This window comes from Astatotilapia calliptera, chromosome 1 (assembly GCF_900246225.1).
Source record: "Astatotilapia calliptera chromosome 1, fAstCal1.2, whole genome shotgun sequence".
Taxonomy (NCBI): Eukaryota; Metazoa; Chordata; class Actinopteri; order Cichliformes; family Cichlidae; genus Astatotilapia; species Astatotilapia calliptera.
Window position 1 is genome coordinate 15,841,784 of NC_039302.1, and position 22,846 is coordinate 15,864,629.

At 46.8% G+C, this 22,846-nt stretch overlaps 1 protein-coding gene across 9 annotated transcripts in view; it reads right to left on the reverse strand.

Moving 5' to 3' along the window:
* Positions 1 to 852: 852 nt before the first annotated feature.
* cbfa2t3 (CBFA2/RUNX1 partner transcriptional co-repressor 3) overlaps positions 853 to 22,846 on the reverse strand; it is a 44,372-nt gene continuing 22,378 nt past the window's right edge. For 3 of the 9 annotated variants that reach the window (XM_026166173.1, XM_026166156.1, XM_026166227.1), the window contains 11 exons: positions 21,854 to 22,009; positions 19,543 to 19,865; positions 19,189 to 19,278; positions 18,338 to 18,519; positions 15,843 to 16,126; positions 15,097 to 15,182; positions 10,420 to 10,699; positions 9,839 to 9,907; positions 9,074 to 9,127; positions 7,186 to 7,376; positions 853 to 4,180 (listed from right to left, as the gene is read on the reverse strand). In XM_026166173.1, coding sequence (XP_026021958.1) covers positions 3,788 to 4,180; positions 7,186 to 7,376; positions 9,074 to 9,127; positions 9,839 to 9,907; positions 10,420 to 10,699; positions 15,097 to 15,182; positions 15,843 to 16,126; positions 18,338 to 18,519; positions 19,189 to 19,278; positions 19,543 to 19,865; positions 21,854 to 22,009 — 2,108 coding nt within the window. In that variant the 3' untranslated portion in view covers positions 853 to 3,787. The remainder of the gene's footprint in view (positions 4,181 to 7,185; positions 7,377 to 9,073; positions 9,128 to 9,838; positions 9,908 to 10,419; positions 10,700 to 15,096; positions 15,183 to 15,842; positions 16,127 to 18,337; positions 18,520 to 19,188; positions 19,279 to 19,542; positions 19,866 to 21,853; positions 22,010 to 22,846) is intronic. The other 6 variants (XM_026166217.1, XM_026166163.1, XM_026166198.1 and 3 more) reach the window with 6 other exon arrangements.

A 22,846-nucleotide genomic window follows, 5' to 3' on the forward strand; every position in this document is an offset into this window, starting at 1 on the left:
CTTCTATTATTTTTACAGAAGCACTTTTCAGTATGTAGACAACAAGCGCTTTGATTGCTTGAATAATAATTCTACACTTCTGAAACTCAGCCGGTTCATTGAGGGCGGTCTTCACTCCTGGGCTCTGAGCGTGTGTATTTCAGACACTTTGGTTAACTGGTGTAGCTGAGCTCTAACCTTTATTACTTCTGGTCTGCTGATTCACACCATTTCAGAACCTACTATGGCAATACAGGAGTACTTTGGTCTGTGCTTTTATTGGTTTTGGACAACAAATGGCATGTCATGGTCAATTCTCTGATCGGTTTGGTAATACGGAGGTCTGACTGCATGTGTGCCTGTTACTAAATTCTAGCAGTATCAGCTTTTTAGTGGGATGTGTTTTAAAAAAGAAAAGAAAAAGAGAGACACTAGGGTCTGAGAGGAATAAATAGATTTAAACATTATGAGTAAAGACAGTTCTCTACAACGCTATTTCCTTTTATGACGACTTTTGAGCGGGCATGTGTGTGTGTGTCCATGTCTGCTCTCAACCCAGCTTTTCAAAGTCCAGGTTAACCTCTCCTGGTGGTTAGCTGTATGGTCACAGGAGGTAGCTAGTGTGAAGGGAGGGTTGTGAGCAGTGGTTTGTGGTAGTAGTGGAGGAATTCGACATCAGGGTAAAAGGAACAAGTCACAGAAAAAGAAAATAGGCTGAGGTCAGCGCCTTAACATGGTAATTCTAACACACATACATAAATGCTACACACGAATGAAGGGGTACCTTGCAGCTTATGTCATTTGAAATATGGTCTCAGATAGTCAAAAAAAAAATCAATCCAACAAAAACTAAAAAGTAACAAAGAGTTTTTGTTTTCCCATGCCCCAACTGCAAAAACAAAGTTACTCTTTTTTCCCCATTTGGTCCAAGCAAAGGACGCCAAGCATGTAAGCTATACAATAATCAATATAAAATATGCACACACATTTTTTTCAAGGCTTTTTGACTGTTTAGTATTCTCGTGTTAACCTTATTGCTGAGGCGTGTGGGAAAGCCTGGAAAAGAAAAAACAGCGCGAAAGAAGTCGTGCTACTCTCTTGGCCTGAAACTAAAGACCTGCCCCCCACCCCACCCCCCCCCCCAGGTCAGCAGCTTATACTCAAATTGTTTCTTTACAAATGAACAATAAGCAGCGAGGAGTAAAGAACAACATTTTAAAGATTGGGTATCAAATTAGATTTGTCATGTACTGTAGCTTAACACTGGCGTATCGCTTAATCCTGCACCATGGGAGAAACAAACACTGTTAACCACATGCACGCAGACTGATGAGGACCAAGAGAGAGAGGATCACTACAGGGGCGCTGGAGCTAAACGGCTGGTAAGAAACTGAGTGCTTGACGTGATGTGTCAAGTATGACATTTCCAAAAATTGGTGTAAATGAGAAGAAAAAAACAAACTAATTGAGTTACCACTGAGCCTTTCTATTAATACACACTGTTGAGTCACCTACTGCAGGATGCAGAGCTGTTTTGCCACTGTTGCCAACAGTTTCCTCCACTCGGAGTCACATGACACTTTGATTTGAGTGAAAATTGAAAAAGTGTTTAACTTGTATGAGAGAAAAGAAATTTGATCAATTTTAAAAACAAATGTACTGTGAAAAAAAATCTGGACATTAAACTTTAAAGGTTTCTGTTATTTGGCAAACACATTTTTGGACCTCTTTAAATACTATGTACATTCACATTAAGTTACTGATGTTACTTTAAATATATTTATATGTATCTATATTATATGACACCCTATGGGCAGTTGCTGAGGTTCCATTCAGTAGCTGAATTCTCTTCATATTGCACCTCCGTCCTCTCACTGTCTTACAATGCGAGCAATACAAAATATTCTACAAGAGGGGTTTCCATCTCATTGATATAGATTCAACAAATCAAACAATAAGTACAATGCAGGCCTTCCTCTCATAAACAAAAGCGTCCTTGCTCTGTCTTCACTGCTCAACCCGAACTCAAAGGAGGAAAGTGAAAGGTAGCAAAACAAAAACAAAAGTCCGTCTTTCCGGATATACACAAGGGCAGCACGTGTGGACATCAGCAACAAGAGACATTATTGAAAAATGAAGAGAGGAACGATATCTACAAGCGGGTTCAGCCCTACCCGTGGGGCTTGCTTTGTGGCTCTCTGTCCAAAGCCAGCGGAGGGGTAGGGCACATGTGAGTCAAGTAGTTGGGGAAGAACATGGAAGGGAGGAGAGGGGTGAGGGGAGGTAGAAAGAGAAAGGAGAACAAAGTCTACACCGCCCTTTTTTAGGCTCTGTCTTGTGTTTATCATGCTTTGGAAAAGGAGGGAGTGAATGTAAAGGTAATTCCTTCAAAGATCTCCTCGCTGTGGAGCGTAAATTAAAAACAAAACAAAAAACAATAAAAACTTACAAACAATCCTTCCACGTATCTCCATAGTTTGTAATGCCATCTTGGACAATGTTTTCAAGCTTGTGTTGAGGTTTTTTTTTTCTGTTTCGGCAGCTCCTTTGCCATGTACACACCATCGTCTCCTTTGAGGCTGTGTAGCTTTTTTCCTTCCTCTTTGTCCTCTCTACCATTTAAACAAAAACACACTGTTGCAGGGTTTCCATCTATTTCATTAAGTCTTTCTTGTAGGTAAGTTCAGAGCATTGTCCATATTCACTAGTCTGGGCCGTCTCTGAGGAATCGCTGTACTTTTACCCAGACTGCAGGAGGCAGCTGCACATCAAAGCAGGTCACAGTTTGCTGTCTCTGGGTCCCGTTTTGCAGCTCCTCTGCAGCCCGGTCGTCTCAGGGCTGGCTTATCTGCTGAGGAGGTGATGTTGCTTTGTGTTTGGTTACAAGATGAGTGCTTCTCTTTATCGCTTACTTACTCACTTTGGCAGTGTAATACAAAGGTTTGGATCATGTTATTTTTCATCTTTGAAATCATTTGGGTTCATAATGGTGCAGAGAGGTGAGTCCGGTGTAGATTTTCTTGGCTCGCTAGCAAGGTAGTTAGCAGTTCAAAATTAAGTTATTTTTTTCATATCATTACTGTTATCATAATCAACATCAGCATCATCGCTATTATTCTTTATTTAGAATATTTGGACTTCTCTTTGTTTTCCCTTAAAGCCAGAAAAGAACTTTTAATAAATACTAAGTTGTGTTTCTGAGGAATTAATCGCATCCCAACTTTTACCCCTTCCCTCAAAAATAACAAAAAAGGTATTATGCTCCTTGCCTTTCTCCAATAGGATACTAGAAAAAGTCCCACATCTGGGAACTGTTTGGACTGTTAGTGCACATCTCAGGGCTCATCTCATTGGTGCTAAATTAAAGGGAAATCCTATCCAGGTGCTAATCGGCCTAGTCATCCCCCATTGATGCTGCATTCTCACAGCCCTTATAGTGGACATTATTTACCATGCTTACGTTACTGAGGGCAAATCTTCAAGTCAAAGCTCATGTTCTCAGCAAACACATCTGATATGTTTCTTCAACAGAGAAAGGAGACACTGCACTCGTCATGCTTTACACTACATTGAACCCCAGACCACAATCTTTGTATCTGTGGCTGTAAAAGAGAAAGTATTCTGGAGGAAGGTGAGGAAACAAGTCCATCATCAGGTTAAAGAGAAGATGTTACAGATCGGGATATGAGGGAAATAAGAGGTAAAGGAGGGGACTGGAGCAGTTTGCGATGAAGATTCCTCAGTTTGGTTTTGTGTGGAGTGTGAGCGCTGTCACTTCGGTATGCAGGGAGGGGACGAAGTTCAGACGTCAGCGAGAGGTGGCATCCAGTAGTGCGGGGGTGGCTGGAGTTGTGGAGCGAGAGGCACTGCTGGAACTGCTCTCTTTGGGGCTGGCAGAAACACTTCCGCTGCCGCTGCCGGCCCCTCCCGCAATACTGCTCTGGGCTGCGAGTGACAGGGGTCCTGGAGGAGTGCGCTCGGAGTGAGTTGGGGGCGCGCTGGAGGAGGCGGAGGAGCTGGAGGAGGGGGTTCCTAGAGGGACACTGCTGCCCCCTGGCAGCCCCTGAAGGCCTTGACCACAGACGTGGTGGTGCTTCTCCCAGTCTTTGTGTTGGCAGAAGGAGCCACAGTAGCGAGCTGTGTTGCAGCCGCTGCACGTCTCGCTGGCTTTCCTCCCACAATTCCAGCAGCTCTGTTGAGACAGTAGGGAGAGAGTGGGTCGATAAAAATAAGTCTATTTTGTACTCAACCAAGCAGAGTTTACACTTCCTAACGCTGCAACAAGAGTCTAGATTTGCCAGCAGGAAATATGTTATTTCTCCACTGCATTACCTTAATATAAAAACAGTCAAATATCACATGTCTGAACGATTTCAGACCTGTGGCACTCACCCCCATTCCCGCCAAATGCCTGGAGAGACTGGTCATTAAACACATCAGAGCTGCTTTTCCACCATCTCTGGACCCGCACCAGTTTGCATACAGGGAGAACCGGTCAACTGAGGATGCGATCGCCATAGTGCTGCACACATTATTGAAGCACTTGGAACACAGGAACACCTATGCACGGCTCCTCTTTGTAGACTACAGCTCGGCTTTTAATACCATCCGGCCATATAAACTCCGTCCCAAACTCCACCAACTGGGACTCAACTCCTCTCTGTGCAACTGGATTGTGGACTTCCTCACTAACCGTAGACAGAGTGTCAGAGTGGGTAAGAACACCTCTTCCACCCTTGTGGTCAACACCGGTGCCCCTCAGGGGTGTGTTCTGAGCCCTCTGCTATACACTCTCTTCACCCATGACTGTATTTCCTCCTGCGCGTCCAATCTCATTGTTAAGTTTGCCGATGACACCACAGTGCTCGGACTTATATCCAACAATGATGAGACAAACTACAGGACAGAGGTGCAACAACTAGAGTCATGGTGCCACGACAATAACTTGGTCTTAAACACCAAAAAGACCAAGGAGATCATTGTAGATTTCCAGAGGAAGGGTCATAACAACCATCTGCCTCTCTTCATAGGTAGTGAGGCGGTGGAGAGGGTGAGCAGTTTTAAATTCTTGGGGGTAACTGTGACCGAGGACCTGTCCTGGGGCAACCATATCACCTTAGTTGCACGGAAAGCCCAACAGCGCCTCTACTACCTGAGGAGACTGCGGAGCGCACACATTCCCAGACCTCTGATGTTGAACTTCTACAACTGTGCCAACAGCAGCGTTCTGACGTATGGATTTCTAGTGTGGTTACCCAGCTGCACCAAGGCCGACCAGCAAGCACTCCAGCGGGTGGTGAAAGAAGCTGGCAGAATTATTGGAACAATTCTGCCAGAGATTAGTAATATCTTCCCCACTCGCTGTCTGAGGAGGGTGCACAGTATCCTGCGGGACCAACATCACCCTGCGCGCCACCTTTTCCACCTGCTGCCCTCAGGGAGAAGGTACAGGTCTATACAGGCCAGAACATCCAGACTGGCCAACAGCCTGTATCCACAGGCTGTGAGGCTCCTGAATTCTGCCCCCCTCCCCTCTCTGCCCCCCTCTCACGGACAATAACCATATCCAACTTCTTAATAGCACTGAACTGGTCTGCATTGGTGCATTATATCTTTATTCTCTTCCCCCCCCCCCCGCCCCCCCTTTCTTAAATAGACAACCATCATATCTCACAGTACAATAATATTGAACGGGTTGCATTGTTGCATTTTGTCATGTTTCTCAGGTCTTTGTCTGAATGTCCTATGAACATTACCTGTCTTGTTCTCATGTTGTTGCTAAGGATTGTCTCATTGCACTGAAGTCACACTGGGTTAAATATTTACACTTGGGTTTTAAGGGGTATTTGGGTTTTTTTTTGTTTTGTTTTTTACGGGTTGTACGGAAGCCCCAAACGCAATTTCATTGTTCTTTGACAATGACAATAAATAAATACTTGACTACTTGACTATGCAGGTTATTTTTCCCAAAAATATTACAGTATCGTTACGATGTAACACAGTGTGTCATTCGGGTGATATGAAAATAAAACAACAACTATATTATACCACAAGACTGCACAGTAGGTATGTTCTTCAAAGGCATCAGCTTTTGCATTTTTTTAACTTTATTCATCAAAAACAATGCATTACAGTTCAGAATACTGTATTTTTAAAACAATTTCTCACATTGTACATGTTAAAACCTAAACTAAGTGGCATTTACAAGCCAGTTTGTGTGTGTCATTCACAATTTGTCTGCTCCTCTTTGCATGGGGATTCAATGTTATGGATTTAATTCTTGGTCCAAGGCCACTGGTTTGTGTTACCAGCAGGTGGTGGTCAACTGCTCACTAATGGCCTCAGCCTGGCACTCTGCTCCAACCATCTGGGTCTGTCTGCTTTTATTTACACAGACAACTGGACTGCTTCTGCAGTAATGATGACAACATGCTGCTGCTGCACCAAACCGAGAGAAGCCAGCTGCATGGATTACACAATGCAAGGTAATGTCATGGTCCTGAGTCTGTCGACTCAGTGTTTTGTGTTTTTTTATATTATTCTGTGTTCTTGTTTATTCTGTTATATCTTTTGTTAAGGTTTGCCATTTGTTAGGGTTTTGTTCTATGCCTGCCTGCTCCCACTTCTCCGTGTTCCCTCTCTGTCCATGGTGTCACACTGTATGCCCGTGAGTCTGTCTGTTAAGTTCAGTGTCTTGTCTGGTTCTCTGTGTATGTGAGTGTGTTCAGTTTACGTTTCCCCTGTCTCGTCAGCTCTGATTTCTCCCAGGTGTGTTCCCCTCCTGTCTCTCATCTCTTGATTATTGCTGTGTGTATTTAAGCCCTGTGTGTTCTCCTGCCTGTTGCAGTTATTTCCCTGCATCACCCTATGTTGGTTCCCTGAGTCTCCCTGCAGCGCCATTTCAGGTCTGCTTGTGTTAGTTTTTCCCAGTTTAGTTAATCTTAGGTTCAGCACTTGCCACCTCCTTTGCTGTTTGTTCTATCTCCGTCACAATAAAGCTCACTCTCATCAAAGTCAGTGCTTGCATCTTGGGTCCTACGTCCAACCTCCACTCGTCTGCCACTGCGGACGTGACAGGTAAGGGGAGCAAAGGGTAATGGATCAAGAAAGCCTTAAAACAAAGGGCCTGATGACTGATTAAGGAATTTAAAGTTCCAATGAGAGAAGGATGAGGCAATATGTCGGTAGGGGGTCTGTGATACTCACTTCACTGGAGTCTTCCTGCTGGTTGATGACTGTTAATGCATCCTCAGAGGCTTGCCTCTTGGCTTCAGCCAGTGCCCTCTCCATTTTGGAGCGCTCGGCAGAAATCATCTCATGAGCCTTCCTCTCAGCGTCTGACACTGCTTTCTGCAGCTCCGACATCGCCTGTCGCTTCACCTCATTCACTGCCTCCTCTGAGAGAGAGAAAGAGAGAGAGTGTTAGTGCTTATGGCCATCGTCCCATCCAGCCTGCTCTGTCTGTCATCCTTTATTAAGGCTCTTTAAGCTGCCGTCTTGTTGTAACGCGGCAAAGAGATGTACATCATCCAAGATTTAAAACTTTATGCCAGGAGAAGTGTGAAAAAAAGAAAAGAAACCAGACTTCAATAATTTATTCAAACACGTCTGGTCACAATCATTTTCAGAGCTGACAACAGCAGATGTCACCAACTCGGTTGTTCATCAAGCACCCTGAATGAATTGTCATCCTATCACAAGAACAGTTTTACCAGAAACTGACAAGAGTTTACAGTAAAGGGCGAATAATTTCCCCCCGCAGCCGGCACACATATCTCCACCGGCTGACTTCCTACAATGTAGGCTTCATCACATGGTCTTTTGTTTTTCCAGCAGGAGTCGACCATATGAGTAAGGAGGCTTTGTTTTTATAACAGGCAGGTGGGTAGACTCCTTTCCAGATGGCAGTCGAAAATAGAAACTTCCTGTAGTTCCTTCTCAGTAAGAAGCAGAAGTGATTACGTTTTGTGGTCTTTCATTACTGGCCTCGCAGCGCACAACATGTTTTCCCGTAGGACTTCATTCGCCTCGGAAATAGTTTGCCAAAAACACACTGTTTAGCATTCAAATGCTAATGTGGTATGTTGCGATGACAAGATGTGAATTCCTCTAACATATTTTCTACCAGCAAAGACAGCAATATTTTCATACATTGAATAATATTTCTCCAGATAACCCACATGACCCAATTATAGCAACGTGCGCACACGCATAAAGACACAAATGACACCCTAAAGTGGATTGCTAGGCGGGTTAGACGACGCAGTTCTCTCCCCTGCTCAACATTTCCTCCAGTCAATGTTTGTTTGAAGGGGAACTCATAAATAACTGTCACTTTTCCTCGCCGCTCCACTCCAGTTGTTTCAAACTACTGTGCAGAAAGATAGGGAGTGAGGGGGAGCCTTATCCACACTTTGGTGCTGTGTACATGCGCATGGCAGCGTGTGCATGGAGCTCTATGTGAGCTTGTGTGAATTCAGCGCTCTTGTGCTAAAAGAAAGTTTGCATTCTGTCAACACTGTACACATATAGTTACACTTAAGGCACACGTGTCTGTCCTGTCCCACATCCTGTCATTCCCTCACTACCTTCATTTTATTCCTACTCCCCCCCCCCCCTCCCTACACCCCTCCTTCTCCTCCTCTTCTTTCTTCTCTACCTTGCAAACACTATCTGCATTATTCCAAGCTTCTCAATTATCTGGCCTAATGCATGCACCACTAAGATTAGTTTGCAAATTTAATTAATTCTTATCAAGGAGACTGCATAGCAGATGCTGGGGCAATTAGCACTTAATGGAAAACACGGGGGCGGCAATATTAACGTTTTAATTCTGCAGGGATTTGGCAAGTCCCTGAGATGTGTTATTTCTGTCTGCTTTTTCACACTTCAGATCTTATTTTTCAAAAGCAATGCAGTCTCTCAATGTGAACCAGACCAGAGAACACGTGTCTGGTTTTAATTAAAAAAAGCGAGAGGTGCCGCAGCTACATCAGCACAGACTACCAGGGTGCTGAGATAGAGCTTGCACTTATGCACATACACGCACACAAACATTGGAGGTGAGATGCTGGGAGTGAGATATGTTACTCACCCTGCTTGTTTTGGAGGTGCTTTAGTGCTGGGGAGAGCGGGATGCTTGTAGTACCTGTATGAAAAACAACTGCAATTAAAAGAGCCTTTTGCTGCCGGTGAAAATGCAGCACAGTATTTTGCAGACAGCAGCAGCATCTATTCCTCCGCAGAGTATTGGAGTATGAGTGCATAATAATGGTGCTGGGACTGAGGTGGAACAAGGGCTGAACCAGACCGCTCCCGGGACAGGCTCTATCTAACATGCAGGTCCCATGCGGTGCAACGCTCCCACCTGCTTCCTTTTGGCAAAATTAGCCAAAAATAAAGCTTTTTTTGGATTTCTTCTTCTTCTGTCTCTATATCTCAGCAGTTTGTTTCTTATTCCCTTCAGTCAAAGGTCTGTGTATGAAATGTGAGTGGAAAAAGTGGGATAAAAATTCAAGTGCTCCCGATGATGGAGACCAGTTAAAACTCCACCTTGTGCTGTGCTGTGCTGCCGCGGCCTACCGTAGGCCCACTGACTGCATTTTCACTGCAGCTTTAACTGCAGTGGCCTTTCATGGTGGTGACAGATGGAGGGCATTTATCCTAATGACACAGAGGACGTCCAATCCTCTGGCCTGATGGACCTACAGCTGTAAGGCCTCTGCTCTGTCTGTCTGCAGCCGGGGTGAGGGCCGTGAAGAATGACGACAGTGTTTGTGTGTGTGTTTTGTTAGTCTGTGTGAGGTCAATCACGGAGACAATAGAAAGAAGAAGAAGAAGGAAGATGCTTGACTCTTACCAGCTTTCCTCCAGATTTCTTCCGGGAGGTATCCTGAGGGAGGCCTGTGTAAGAAGTCTCGATGGATCTCTGAAACACACACGCAGGCTCACACTCAGTGTCGATTGCATGCACATGGAGACAAACTGTTGATCTGCTCGAACACACATCCATCCATGACTGCCCTACAGTTTCCAGTTCTATTTTTGGAATCGATAAAAAGGTATAAAAAGGTAAAATGTGTGTATATATATATGTGGCAACATCAGTACAGTAAACAGGCTGCCATAGGCTTTCTCCAACTATTTGTGGGAAGGAAGTGGAATATGGGAGCTAGACGTGAATACAAATCTTAATTACGAATGAGCATGCTGTCGACATAAGGGTGCAATCAGCTGGTTAAAGATCCAGGATATTGCAAGGAGATGTTTTGTATGCCTCACAGTTTGAGCTAAAATTTGTAAATCTGCTGTAAATATCATCGTCTGACTGACTCTCTGTGTCTAAATTGATATATTACGGCGTTTCCAGCATTTTAAGTAAGCCCTACCTTGCCGTGAGTGTTTTGCTTTGCCAAACATACCCTGCGTGTGTTTGTCTACCTGTCTGTCTGCCTGTCTGCCTTTCAGCAGCCGAGGAAGTTCCTACGGGCAGTGACTCGCTGCTGCTAGCTGTGTTGGAGGAGGAGTTGTGGTGAGGAGGAGGAAGAGGAGGAGGAGGAAGGCAGTGCTGTCCGTTGCTCCCACCTTTTTTCATCTCCTCCACGTCACTGTAGCGCCGGATCCAGTGATTCATCTCCTCCCGGTCGGCCTCCTGGCAGCGGCGCAGCACTGTCAAAGAGCGCCTTGTCTTCTCTACCATGTCCATGATGCAGTTGAGGAGCTGCAAAGGCAAATGATATTTACTTAAAGTGATTAATGAACAAGAGGAGACGTTTACTGGTCCCCTCCGCCCCAGAAAAAAAGTAAACTAATGGGAGGGAAGTTTCAAATGAAAGGTTTTGAAAGGGACCAGATTTTTAAATGGATTGTTTTTCCTAATAGCTCATGAGAACAAAACCTCTCCAAAACTTAAGAGCCACTTTTCGAGCCACTTTTCCTGTCCCAAAACCAGACGTGTGCTTGCGAGCAGTGTGTGTTAGTGTCTCGACCTATTTGTTCATGAATTCCGTGCTTGTTGGTGAACGTCTGACAGCATTACGATGACGCAACGATGATAATTTAACAGCTGGGCTGCTGATGACAGTGTTGAACCGATTCCTTCTACCCTTCTGCTCTGCTCCTTGCCAGCTCAACAGATTTCCTTCCCCCTCCACCTCCCCCTTTATTGTAACCAGTGTAACTGTTTTCCAAAGTGCCCTGTCTTTCCAGACATAGAAAGATCTGCTAAATGGGTTTAGCATGGTTGACATTCAATCTATATCATTATTCCCATTCGTCTTTCCCTCTCTCCATCTCTGACTTCTTTCCCCTGCCTCTCCACCACCTCCCTCCCCTCTGAGTTAGCTATATTTATTTCAGTGAAGTGTTTCTAATTTGGCAGGGGTCCAGGCCTGGCCGGTTTCTCTCCATGACTGCAGCTCTTGTCTCAGCTGCTCACCCCAGCTGGAGCTGCTCTCTGCTGGGTCCTGAGCTCCATCTGGGGCCCTGTTTCTCTCTCTCTCTCTCTGTGTTTCTCACTCTTGCATTGTGTGTGCATGTATGTGTTTCTAGCCTACATGGTTTCTCATAGAGTTGAGTGCTAGGAATCCAGATAGGTGTGTGTCTGTTGTTAATTCACCGCACTGTCGCAGACCTCGTAAGGTCAACTGTCTGTCAGCAGCTCCTGTCCCTGTCATCTGCATGCCGTCAATTGCACTAAAACCCCCCCATTGTTTGATTTTGAATGAATCGCTACCTTATCGTGGTGGAGGGGTTTGTGTGTCCCAGGGATCCCAGGGGCTATGTTGTCTGGGGACTTTTGCCCCCTGGTAGGGTCTCCCATGGCAAATTGGCCCTGGGTGAGGGACCAGACAAAGAGCGATTCATAAGACCCTTATGAAAAGGACACCGAGGGAACAGTTTATCCTGCCCGGGATAGGGTTACCGGGGCCCCGCCCTGGAGCCAGGCCCGGGGAGGGTGCCCGAGGGCGAGCGTCTGGTGGCCGGGCCTTAGTCCATGGGGTCCGGCCGGGCACAGCCCGAAGAGGAGACATGGGCCCATCCTCCCGCAGGCCCACCACCCGCAGGAGGCGCCATAGGGGTCGGGTGCATTGTGTGCTGGGTGGCGGCCAGGAGCGGAGGCCCTGGCGGACTGACCCCCGGCTGCCAAGACTGGCAATAGGGACATGGAATGTCACCTCTCTGGTGGGGAAGGAGCCTGAGTTAGTGCGTGAGGTTGAGAGGTACCGGCTAGATATAGTCGGGCTCACCTCTACACATGGCTTGGGCTCTGGAACCAGTCTCCCGGAGAGGGGCTGGACTCTGTCTCAGTCTGGAGTTGCCCCTGGTGAGAGGCGGCGGGCTGGGGTGGGTATCCTAATATCCCCTCGGCTTGCTGCCGGTACGTTGGGGTTTTTCCCGGTGGACGAGAGGGTTTGTTCCCTGCGCCTTAGGGTCGGGGAACGGGTCCTGACTGTCATGTGCGCTTATGCGCCGAGTGGCAGTTCAGAGTACCCAGCCTTCTTAGAGTCCCTGGGGGGGGGGGGGGGGGGTGCTGGAGGGTGCTCCACCTGGAGACTCTGTTGTCCTGCTGGGAGACTTCAATGCTCACGTGGGTAACGACAGCGAGACCTGGAGGGGCGTGATTGGGAGGAACGGCCTCCCTGATCTGAACCCGAGCGGTGCTTTGTTATTGGACTTCTGTGCTAATCACAGTTTGGCAATAACGAACACCCTGTTCGAACATAAGAGTGTCCATAAGTGCACGTGGCACCAGGACGCTCTAGGCTGTAATCGTATCAGCAGACCTGCGACCATATGTTCTGGACACTCGGGTAAAGAGAGGGGCTGAGCTGTCAACTGATCACCACCTGGTGGTGAGTTGGATCAGGTGGCGGGGGAGGACGCTGGACAGACCTGGTGCACCTAAACGCGTAGTGAGGGTGTGCTGGGAACGTCTAGCAGAGGCCCCAGTCCGCGAGATCTTCAACGCACACCTCCGGCAGAGCTTCGACAGCATTCCGAGGGAGACTGGGGACATTGAGTCCGAATGGACCATGTTCAGAGTCTCCATTGCCGAAGCTGCTGCATTGAGCTGCGGCCGCAAGGTGGTGGGTGCCTGCCGTGGTGGTAATCCCCGAACCAAATGGTGGACACCAGAGGTGAAGGGAGCCACCAGGCTGAAGAAGGAGTCCTATCGGGCTTGGTTAGCCTGTGGGACTCCGGAGGCAGCCGACAGGTATCGACAGGCCAAGCGGAATGCGGCTCGGGCAGTGGCTGAAGCAAAAACTCGGGTGTGGGAGGAGTTCGGAGAGGCCATGGAAAAAGACTTTCGGACTGCCTCGAAGAGATTCTGGCAAACCGTCAGTCATCTCAGGTGGGGAAAGCGGTGCTCTACCTGCACTGTGTATAGTGCTGGCGGAGCGCTGCTGACGTCGACTGAGAAAATTGTCAGGCGGTGGAAGGAATACTTCGAGGACCTCCTTAATCCCACTGACACGTCTTCTGAGGAGGAAGCAGAGTCTGGGGATGAGGGGAATGACCCGCCAATTTCCGGGGGCGAGGTCACTGAGGCAGTTAAACAACTCCTTGGTGGCAGAGCCCCTGGTGTTGATGAGGTCCGCCCCGAGTTCCTGAAGGCTCTGGACGTTGTAGGGCTGTCCTGGTTGACACGCCTCTGCAATGTTGCGTGGAGATCAGGGGCAGTACCTGTGGACTGGCAGACCGGGGTGGTGGTCCCCATCTTTAAGAAAGGGGACCGGAGGGTGTGTTCCAACTACAGGGGGATCACACTCCTCAGCCTCCCTGGGAAAGTCTATGCCAGGGTGCTGGAAAGGAGAGTTCGTCCGTTAGTCGAACCTCGGATACAGGAGGAACAATGCGGTTTTCGTCCTGGTCGCGGAACACTGGACCAGCTCTTTATCCTCTCCAGGATACTTGAGGGTGCATGGGAGTTTGCCCAACCAGTCTACATGTGTTTTGTGGACTTGGAGAAGGCATTCGACCGTGTCCCTCGGGGTGTCCTGTGGGAGGTGTTGCGGGAATATGGGGTGTCTGGCCCATTGCTACGGGCCATTCGATCCCTATACAACCGTTGCAAGAGCTTGGTTCGCATTGCCGGCAATAAGTCGGACTCGTTCCCGGTGGGTGATGGGCTCCGCCAGGGCTGCCCTTTGTCTCCGGTTCTGTTCATAATTTTTATGGACAGGATTTCTAGGTGCAGCCAAGTGGCGGAGGGCTTTCGCTTTGGTGGCCTCAGAATCTCATCTCTGATTTTTGCAGATGATGTGGTTCTGTTGGCTTCATCGGGTGAAGGCCTCCAGCTCGCACTGGAACGGTTCGCAGCCGAGTGTGAAGCAGCGGGAATGAGGATCAGCACCTCCAAATCTGAGGCCATGGTTCTCAGCCGGAAAAGGGTGGAGTGCCCACTCCGGGTCGGGGATGAGTTCCTGCCACAAGTGGAGGAGTTCAAGTATCTCGGGGTCTTGTTTGCGAGTGATGGGAGAAGGGAGCCGGAGATCGACAGACGGATTGGGGCTGCAGCTGCAGTAATGCGGACGCTGCACCGGTCCGTCGTGGTGAAGAGGGAGCTGAGTGTAAAAGCGAAGCTCTCAATTTACCGGTCGATCTACGTCCCTACCCTCACCTATGGCCACGAGCTGTGGGTAGTGACCGAAAGAACGAGATCGCGGATACAAGCGGCAGAAATGAGCTTCCTCCGAAGGGTGGCTGGCCTCTCCCTTAGAGATAGGGTGAGAAGTTCGGCCATCCGGGAGGGGCTCAGAGTAGAGCAGCTGCTGCTCCACATCGAAAGGAGCCAGCTGAGGTGGTTCGGGCATCTGACAAGGATGCCCCCTGGGCGCCTCCTGGGTGAGGTGTTCCAGGCATGTCCCACCGGGAGGAGGCCCCGGGGCAGACCCAGGACACGCTGGAGAGATTATATCTCTCGGCTGGCCTGGGAACGCCTTGGTATTCCCCCGGATAAGCTGGAGGAGGTGGCTGGGGAGAGGGAGGTCTGGGCCTCTTTGCTTAGGCTGCTGCCCCCGCGACCCGGCCCCGGACAAAGCGGATGAAGATGGATGGATGGATGGAAGTAAAAAGGTGGTTGTCATTAAACACAGCTGCTTTGCAGATTCGTACATTATCGAGGTGCTTCCATTCCTCTGCCCACTCTCGATCTGTAAGACGGTGATCAATCACTTCCTCTTGGCGAGCTCCGTGGACTGCTATAAAAAAAGAAACCCACAAACACAAAGAAGTTTGTGCCACATTATTGTCATGTAGACTTCACACATCATCAACTCATTTTTTTTAAATAACTGTGTCGACATAATGAAATAAACTCCCTGACTTATTTCTTAGGCCTTACTAGCTATGTCAGTAAGGCAGCAGTTGTTAGCTTTGTCCATTAGCTGAGCGCACTGCTTTAATTTTCTTGTTTTTTGATTTTTTATATTTCCTGTACAACTCCTGCTGTATGCATTTTAATGTAAGTCCCATAATAAAGCATATAAAGACGCTGCATTATACAAATTTAGCACAAATCAAATTAGAAGAGTCACTGAAACACGCTCTAACATTGTCTATACATTGTTTATAATAAAACACACGCTCATATCTAATCAGTGAGATTGTTTGTATAAGAACCAGAAGGAAGGCATGTATGGTTGCTGCAGGTGACCACATGGGCATGTATGGCTGTGGTCTTTTTATAGACACAGTGCCACAAGGATTATCACACTGGACTGACAGGTGGCCTTTGTTCTCTACATACACCCCATTTATATACACTGAAGCTCGCTCGGTCTTGACCGTGAAACTGTGTGTAGTGTCACTGTGGTATTACTGACTTATCTAACCAAATTAATGCTTTGCAGCTGTTCTACCTGTCTGCCGGTGCCTGTCACGGACTTCGCGGTGTTCGTTATGCCTGTAAGCATCTCTGTATTGGTGTGCCAGAGCCATGTCTTCTAAACGATAGTGCTGGGGTCCCACTTGGGGGTTTGGCGGGTGGGGGATGCCATTGGGAGGGTGTGTGGGGAGTCCATTGAGAGGAGGGTGAGCAGGAAGACCTGTGCTGGGGCTGAAGCGTTGGCTGGGGCTGATGGTGCAGGGCCTCTTAGCCAGGTGCTCCGGGTGCAACCCATCTCTCTCAGAGCTGTCTTTGGTCCTGTGAAAGAGGACAGGGTGGTGGATTAATTCAGTGTTTCTGAGCCCAGATGGCCTGGAAACGGTGATTTAGCGGCATAGCCACAAATTATTTTGCTTTTTTCCTTTTTTGGATGTCATCAGTGGTAAAGTAATTGCAAATGTATCCTATTTAAAGTTAAGTTTAGAGAGCTTTAAGCCTTTAAAACTTTTTTCCAATGTTATCTCAAGTGTCATAATGCTTAAAAATACACAAAACTCATTATTATTCATCTCATATCTATCTATCTATCTATCTATCTATCTATCTATCTATCTATCTATCTATCTATCTATCTATCTATCTATCTATCTATATATATATATATATATATATATATATATATATATATATATATATATATATATCATCTCACTTTGGCATGTCTGCAAGAATAAAATCAACCTCTATACAGACTACATGCTTCTCTTGTTATTCCATCCTTGGCCTTGCCAGACCACAGTGACTAATATGGAAACTGTGGGATGGCTTTGCAAGCATTGATATCCAATGCCAATGTATTATGTCAGAGTTCAGGAGAGCAAAATAAAGTGAAAGCCAGAATCTCCTTTTAGGAGAAAAGACTAGCTCTAAACATGTAGATGTGATTCCTTTTATGATAGCTATCTGTTGTCTGTCTTCTAATGTGTCTTTGTATTTGGTGTACGGTTAAATATCAAATGGTAACAGCAGAGTCTGATGGATAATTATTAAATGAAGACTCCAGTATTGCAAGTTAAACCTGTTTGAAGAGGCTTCAGGAAGGAACACAAATCTGTCTTTTTTTAAAGTTGAGCAACTACCATATGGTGTATGCCAGCGCACATACATCCTCACGCACACATCTTGCGTATCCCTGCTGAGAGGTGCTTGTTGTTCAACTGCGGTAAGTCAGTGCCTCTGCAAAGCTTTTGCACAGCTGTACGCCATATGTACCAAACAAAACCAAGTCCAAGCATACACCCTGCATCTCAAGCTCTTAATCTGAATATCCCTCAGCCTACTCTTAGATTGCAAGTATTTCTCCCACCCTGCTCTTGGGCTTAAGGGGCAATATGGGCTGAATGCTGTGTGTTTGGCAGATGTTTAGTGACACTCATTTGTGTCTGTGTACTTTAAGTGTGTGTGTGTGCGAGAGGTTGTGTTTTCAAGCCATCTGGACAGTTTAAATGGGAGTGTTGATATTAATCTGTTTAGCTGGATGGCAATAGCTAGGCATTCAGATGGAAATCACTCTTTATTATCCTGGGGATCAAAGGCGAATAAATGCAACACTGATGATGATGGTGTGTGTTTATGTGTGTGCGTACTCGTTCTCAGTTATCCGTGTCTATATTATTGTGCATGTCAGCTATAATCGTACACATCCCTGGTTGTACTGTCTAGCAAATCAGAGGTATAGCTGGCATGACGTAGGCCTTGGCCCAGCTGTACACCCCCACCTCCTGTCCTCTGAGTCCTGCCTGCTGCGTATAAGCCAGAGGTTGTGAAGAGGATGTGTGGGGATTACAGTGGGATTGCATGTCCAGCTCCAACCTCTAGTCCCATTCAAAACCATAGCCACCACCTGTCTCCCCACACCCTGCCTAGGATGTGCTCAGCATTGTGGCCAGCACATCGCCATCTGGACACGTCTCTGACATATGGACAGCGGCCGGGAGCCCGCAGGTCAGGCGATGTAAGAAGGGGAGCGAGAGAGCGGGGTGAAGAAGTCAAATGCAAAATAAGGGCAGTGCCAGTAAGAGAAGAAGGAAGAAATGAAAAAGGGAAACGTCAGTTAATTCTCTCGTGTGTTATCCTCTTAGCTGAGCGAATAAATCAGAGTGCCGGGGAGAAATGTGGGACAATAGCTCTGTTAGACCTCCTGTCTGTCTTTGGATAATGTTCAGGACATGTACTGTACTTCGCTCCCTGCGCTCCCCTTTGGATCTCGTTTTCTTTCGCCTCTCAGTCTCTCTTTTTTCTTTTCCTATGCTGCATTTATCTCTCTCCTCCCTCCCAGACAGCTGGCAGAGGCAGTCTGGCATCAGGGCTGTCCAGACTTCCGCCTCCCGCACAGAGGATTTATAGCCTTCCCTTGTCGCTTGGCATTCTGAAATACCCTAAAATAATTCATTTACAACAGTCTGTGTAAGACTCTGCATGTTCATTTCTGAAGTCGTGCTTTCTTGTTTTTAAACAGAGAGATGTTACCTGTCAGGGGTCCTTCTCTTGCCATGCTCATTCATCTCCAGCATTATCTCGGAGGAGTCGAGTGGTGAGTTGGCGTTTGCGTCCAGGAGTAGCTGCTCGTGTTGGGCCAGATACTGAGCTGGGGTCTGCTTGGCCAACCTGGCACAGTGAAGCAGTTCTCTCTGCAGCAAGGGCAGGTTTGCCTTCAGTGGAAAAAAGAGGGAAGACAGTATGTAAGTTGATATAGGAAGGACATGCTGTAGATTTACTGAACCTGTAGGAACATAGATTGTTGAGTGGACAGGAAAAGAGCTAGAAACTCACGGTGGAATCACAGATAGATGGGGTGAGAGTGAAATAATGCCAGATTAGGGTGAGGAAAAAGAAAGTGATAGATGAAGAGACAGGATGAGATAAGACAGGTCCCTTGACACATTCCTCTACCATGTGTCTCCCTCTCTTTCTCCGGGGTGTGCTGTTGTGTGTCTTTTATCTGTGTGTGTACGTGTGAATGTGTGTGCAACAGTGCTGTCAAATAGCTCTCTCAGACCTGTCTGGTTGATATAACACAGCTATTGCTGCGATGTCCCAGATGTGGAGGATCATCGCACGCCAGGAGGTCTGACACTCACACACACAAACTCACACTCACCCTTTTTGTCAGACATTACCATGCACGTCTTACCACTGTTTATGTACAGTATGATGTCTACCGCATGTACACACTGTACACATATAGATTCCCCTTTTTACTGCTCTTTGAATACTTTCACTGAAATGCTGTCCTGAGCGCTGACCACAGTGAGAAGTAAAGTTTGTGCATTTACCTAGAGGACATCAGGCTTGATTTGTTGAAATGTGCAGACATTTACCTTTAAGAAAGGAATGACGAACGGCCTCAGAGGGAAGTTGGTGGCCTCGTGAAGTTTAGAGTGAAATTCTTCAATGGTGAGAGTGGAATTCTATCCAAGACAACAAGAAGAAAAAAGTGCTTTTAATGCTTTATAGATCACTCGCACAATCATTCCAACACATGCCATTTCCTTATTGTCTTCTCCACGTGCTTATATCTGTTTGTATTCTGTGCACACATTCTTGATTCTCAATGAGTAAATAACACAATAAGTTCCACGTAAGAGCTTAATGTAGCTTCAGATATTTATACAAAACGTTTTTACTGAAAAGATTCATCAGGCAAATTCTACACGAGCATAATCACAACTTACCACCAGTCCCAGGACGAGGCTGCGCACTCTCTCTCCAATCTCAGGTGATATGTCGTTGCCAAATTGCTGCAGCGTGGTCAGGAAGCGCTTCAGTTTGCAGAGCTGCCGGGCACCGCAGGCCGGCGGGAGCTGCTGGTTGGACAACGAGGCTGTCGAGGACATGGCCGGCCCGTTGCTGAAGCCGTTAGGAGTGGATGGAGCACCGTTTAGCGATGTAGGAGAGTGGCTGCTCCCATTCAGCACTGCAGATAAACAGACAGGAGGAGGAGGCGGCGTGAACTGGGTCAGTAGTTTCGGAGGGGCCCGAGGGGCATCTGACAGATCTAGGGGCATGACAAGGGCAGAAGCTTTTAAATCCTGCTGACAGAAGAGTGTTTGGCTGAGATGAATTAAATAAAGCACACAACAGGTTTAAAGTCGATACCACGCCTCCAGTAAATGACAACTGTAGTGATGCAATTTTCTGCTAGATGCCGTGAGTGTGTGTTTGCAGCAACTTCAGCTGTCTCACAAGTGGTACCATTTGACTCCCACCCCGACCCATCCATCTGCCTCTGTATCCGTCTATTTCGCCCTGCTTCTCACTCACTCACTCACTAGGACACAACTATATGAGGAACTTGTTAAAGAGATGCCAAAAATAGTCCTATGGCCTGTGTTACTTTTATTCCAGTAGCAGGTGTGTAGCTAAATCTGGGCCCGCACATGTCCACCAGCTGAAAGTACATTTGCAGCTTTGAGGTTCAGAATAGGCACAGCATTCATACACATTTATACTCACTCGCGTATTTTTCTTAATGCAGGCACAAACAAACAGAGAAAAACAAAAACACGTATGACCTCTCCCCTGAAATGCTCTTCTCCGGTCAGTCCCGTGTCTCACCAAATCTAAATAAATATATTTGCGTCTGGGTATGAATGCTGCGTGTTTGCTGGAATACCTGATTTCTAAAATTTCTAAAGCTGTATATAGCTTAAACTTCACGATAACAGCATATGACAGCACTTACAGTGAGCACAGCATCCAACCAGCTGCGTAATCTTTTCAGTGTGTATTTTTAGGGCTCTGTAGTGAGCTACTGTCGGGTATGATACTTTTCCATCATATTTTGATAAAGCAAAGACTATAGGCAGTTCCAATGTCCACTGGTGTGTAGCTGCTTTGGTTCCTCTCAGGCATGCTTGTTGCTCTAATCCACAGAACGAGGGCCTGAACACATATGGACTAACCCATGTGATTCTAATAGGCTGCACTTGTGTTCTGGTTTTAGAGAGCGAGGGAGAGGTGCAAGGAGAGATCTACACTCCTGACCACCCGCCACAACAGGTGAAACAACATAGTCTGCCATTGCTATATAGGGAAGAAAGCACTCTACACACTGAAACACCATCCTGGCCGATGTACCCTGAACCGACTGCCGCCTGACCAGCTGGTAAACAACATAGGCACACACGCATACACAATGCCATACACTTACATAGACACTCAAAGACCCTTGTCCCACCAGCAAGGGCGTTATGCACTCCAAAAGACACAAGCACACACGGACGCCTGCAGGGAAACACACCTGACGCACAAGTGACTTCAACACTTGTTCATCAGAGCAGTGAAGAAACACATATTTGGAATTTCTCTTCCTTTACACAAGCGTATAGAGTGACACATGACAAAAGCAGAACAAATGGCTGCGAAGTTCATCGCAGACGGCTGCTAAGGTATTGCAAAAATGTATGGATTTGTGAAGAGTCTGATCGGGATGTGGTAGGTCTTAACGAATGAATTTTTCTTATTCTTACTGGAATAGCCCTACTTTCGTTTTCATGGCAAATTTAGGGGAAGGAAGGAAGAGTTTTAAGTCCTAGCAAAGACACAATAAGGCTAAAGTCACAACAAATCATAGACATTGTGATTAAAATATGACATCTATATTAACAGCTAAACCACAAACTGGTCCAGTTTGGTGTAAAGTAGCTTTTACCCCAATACCAACTACCTAATCTATGCTGTAAAGAAGCATTTACAATGCCTTGGACACCAGCGCATACAGCCACATCCTGTTTACTATGAGATAAAGGTTTAGAGCGACTCCATTCAAAAGTCACCAAAGCAGCACACCAGTCAGTGTTTTTCTTACACCCGTCTCACAGCGTGTAAGCGCTCAGTGGGTTATGATTAATTTATTCCAAAAAGTTTGGACTCTAGATGACGCTCATAGTAAATAAATCACGGACTAAAGATGTTAAAGTATAAAGTGGACGTGTTGTTTTTCCTACTTAAAAATAGGATGGAATAGATAGAAAGGATCCTTACTTGATTTACTGGTGGTAGGGGTGAACGAAGCATTGCGATTGGTTGATTGGCTGACAGCCGGGGGTGGAGGAGGCATGGTGGGTGGGGTGGACCTGGGCTGGGTTTTCACATCCGCAGGTGAATCTGGCATTGTTCCAACCTTCTGCACTCTGCTACCTACAATATGAAAGGAGAAGACAGACACAGTTTGTCAAGAACGAACTCCAGCTTTACAAAAACAAAAAAAATGTATACCTAAAACTTCAAAGTGGAGACTGGTGGTTTAAAAGAGAGCACTGACATCTTCACCTGGGAGCCATTAGATGTTTTCTTAAGCCAGAAGCCCCACATATACAGAACAAAAACAAATCAATGCAGCAAGTGGAAATGAATCCAAACTTCTTTTGTCTTTCCCGATGGAAATTCATGGGCCTGGGAGACATAAAACACCTGCTCACTAGCTCAGCTGCTGCTGACTGAGAGCCCCCTTTCGCTTCCCTCTTGCTCTCTCTCCTTCACCCATGCACAATCCATGTAGCTGTGACATCCCAATCAGACCCCCTCCACTGTAACCTCCAACACCCACACACTTCCCCCCGCCTGTCCCTTCTCGTTCCCCAGTTCAGACAGCCGGCTTGATAGCCAGTGACAAGTGCAGCTGGATCTGCTGCTGTCCATCACTGTGGACTGGCTTTCAGCGGGGCTCTGTCCTGCTACCAGAGGCTTCACTGTCCTCTGCCAGACAGCCTGCCAGGACCAAACAAGGCAAGGCCAAGCTCTGGAGTGTGAAGGGAATGGATGGTACATCAACGGACATGAGAAGAAAACACAACACGTGGTTTATGTGACATGGCCACACGCATGTGCGTGGACAGATGCGCTACGTTGTACACTAGTGGCAAAGGGCCTCACGTAGTACAAAAAATCTTACACAAAAACACGGCCATGTGAAAAACTGCAAACACTAAGTCGATGTATCTATTTATCTAGCTATCTATAGAGCGTTGTCTTTCT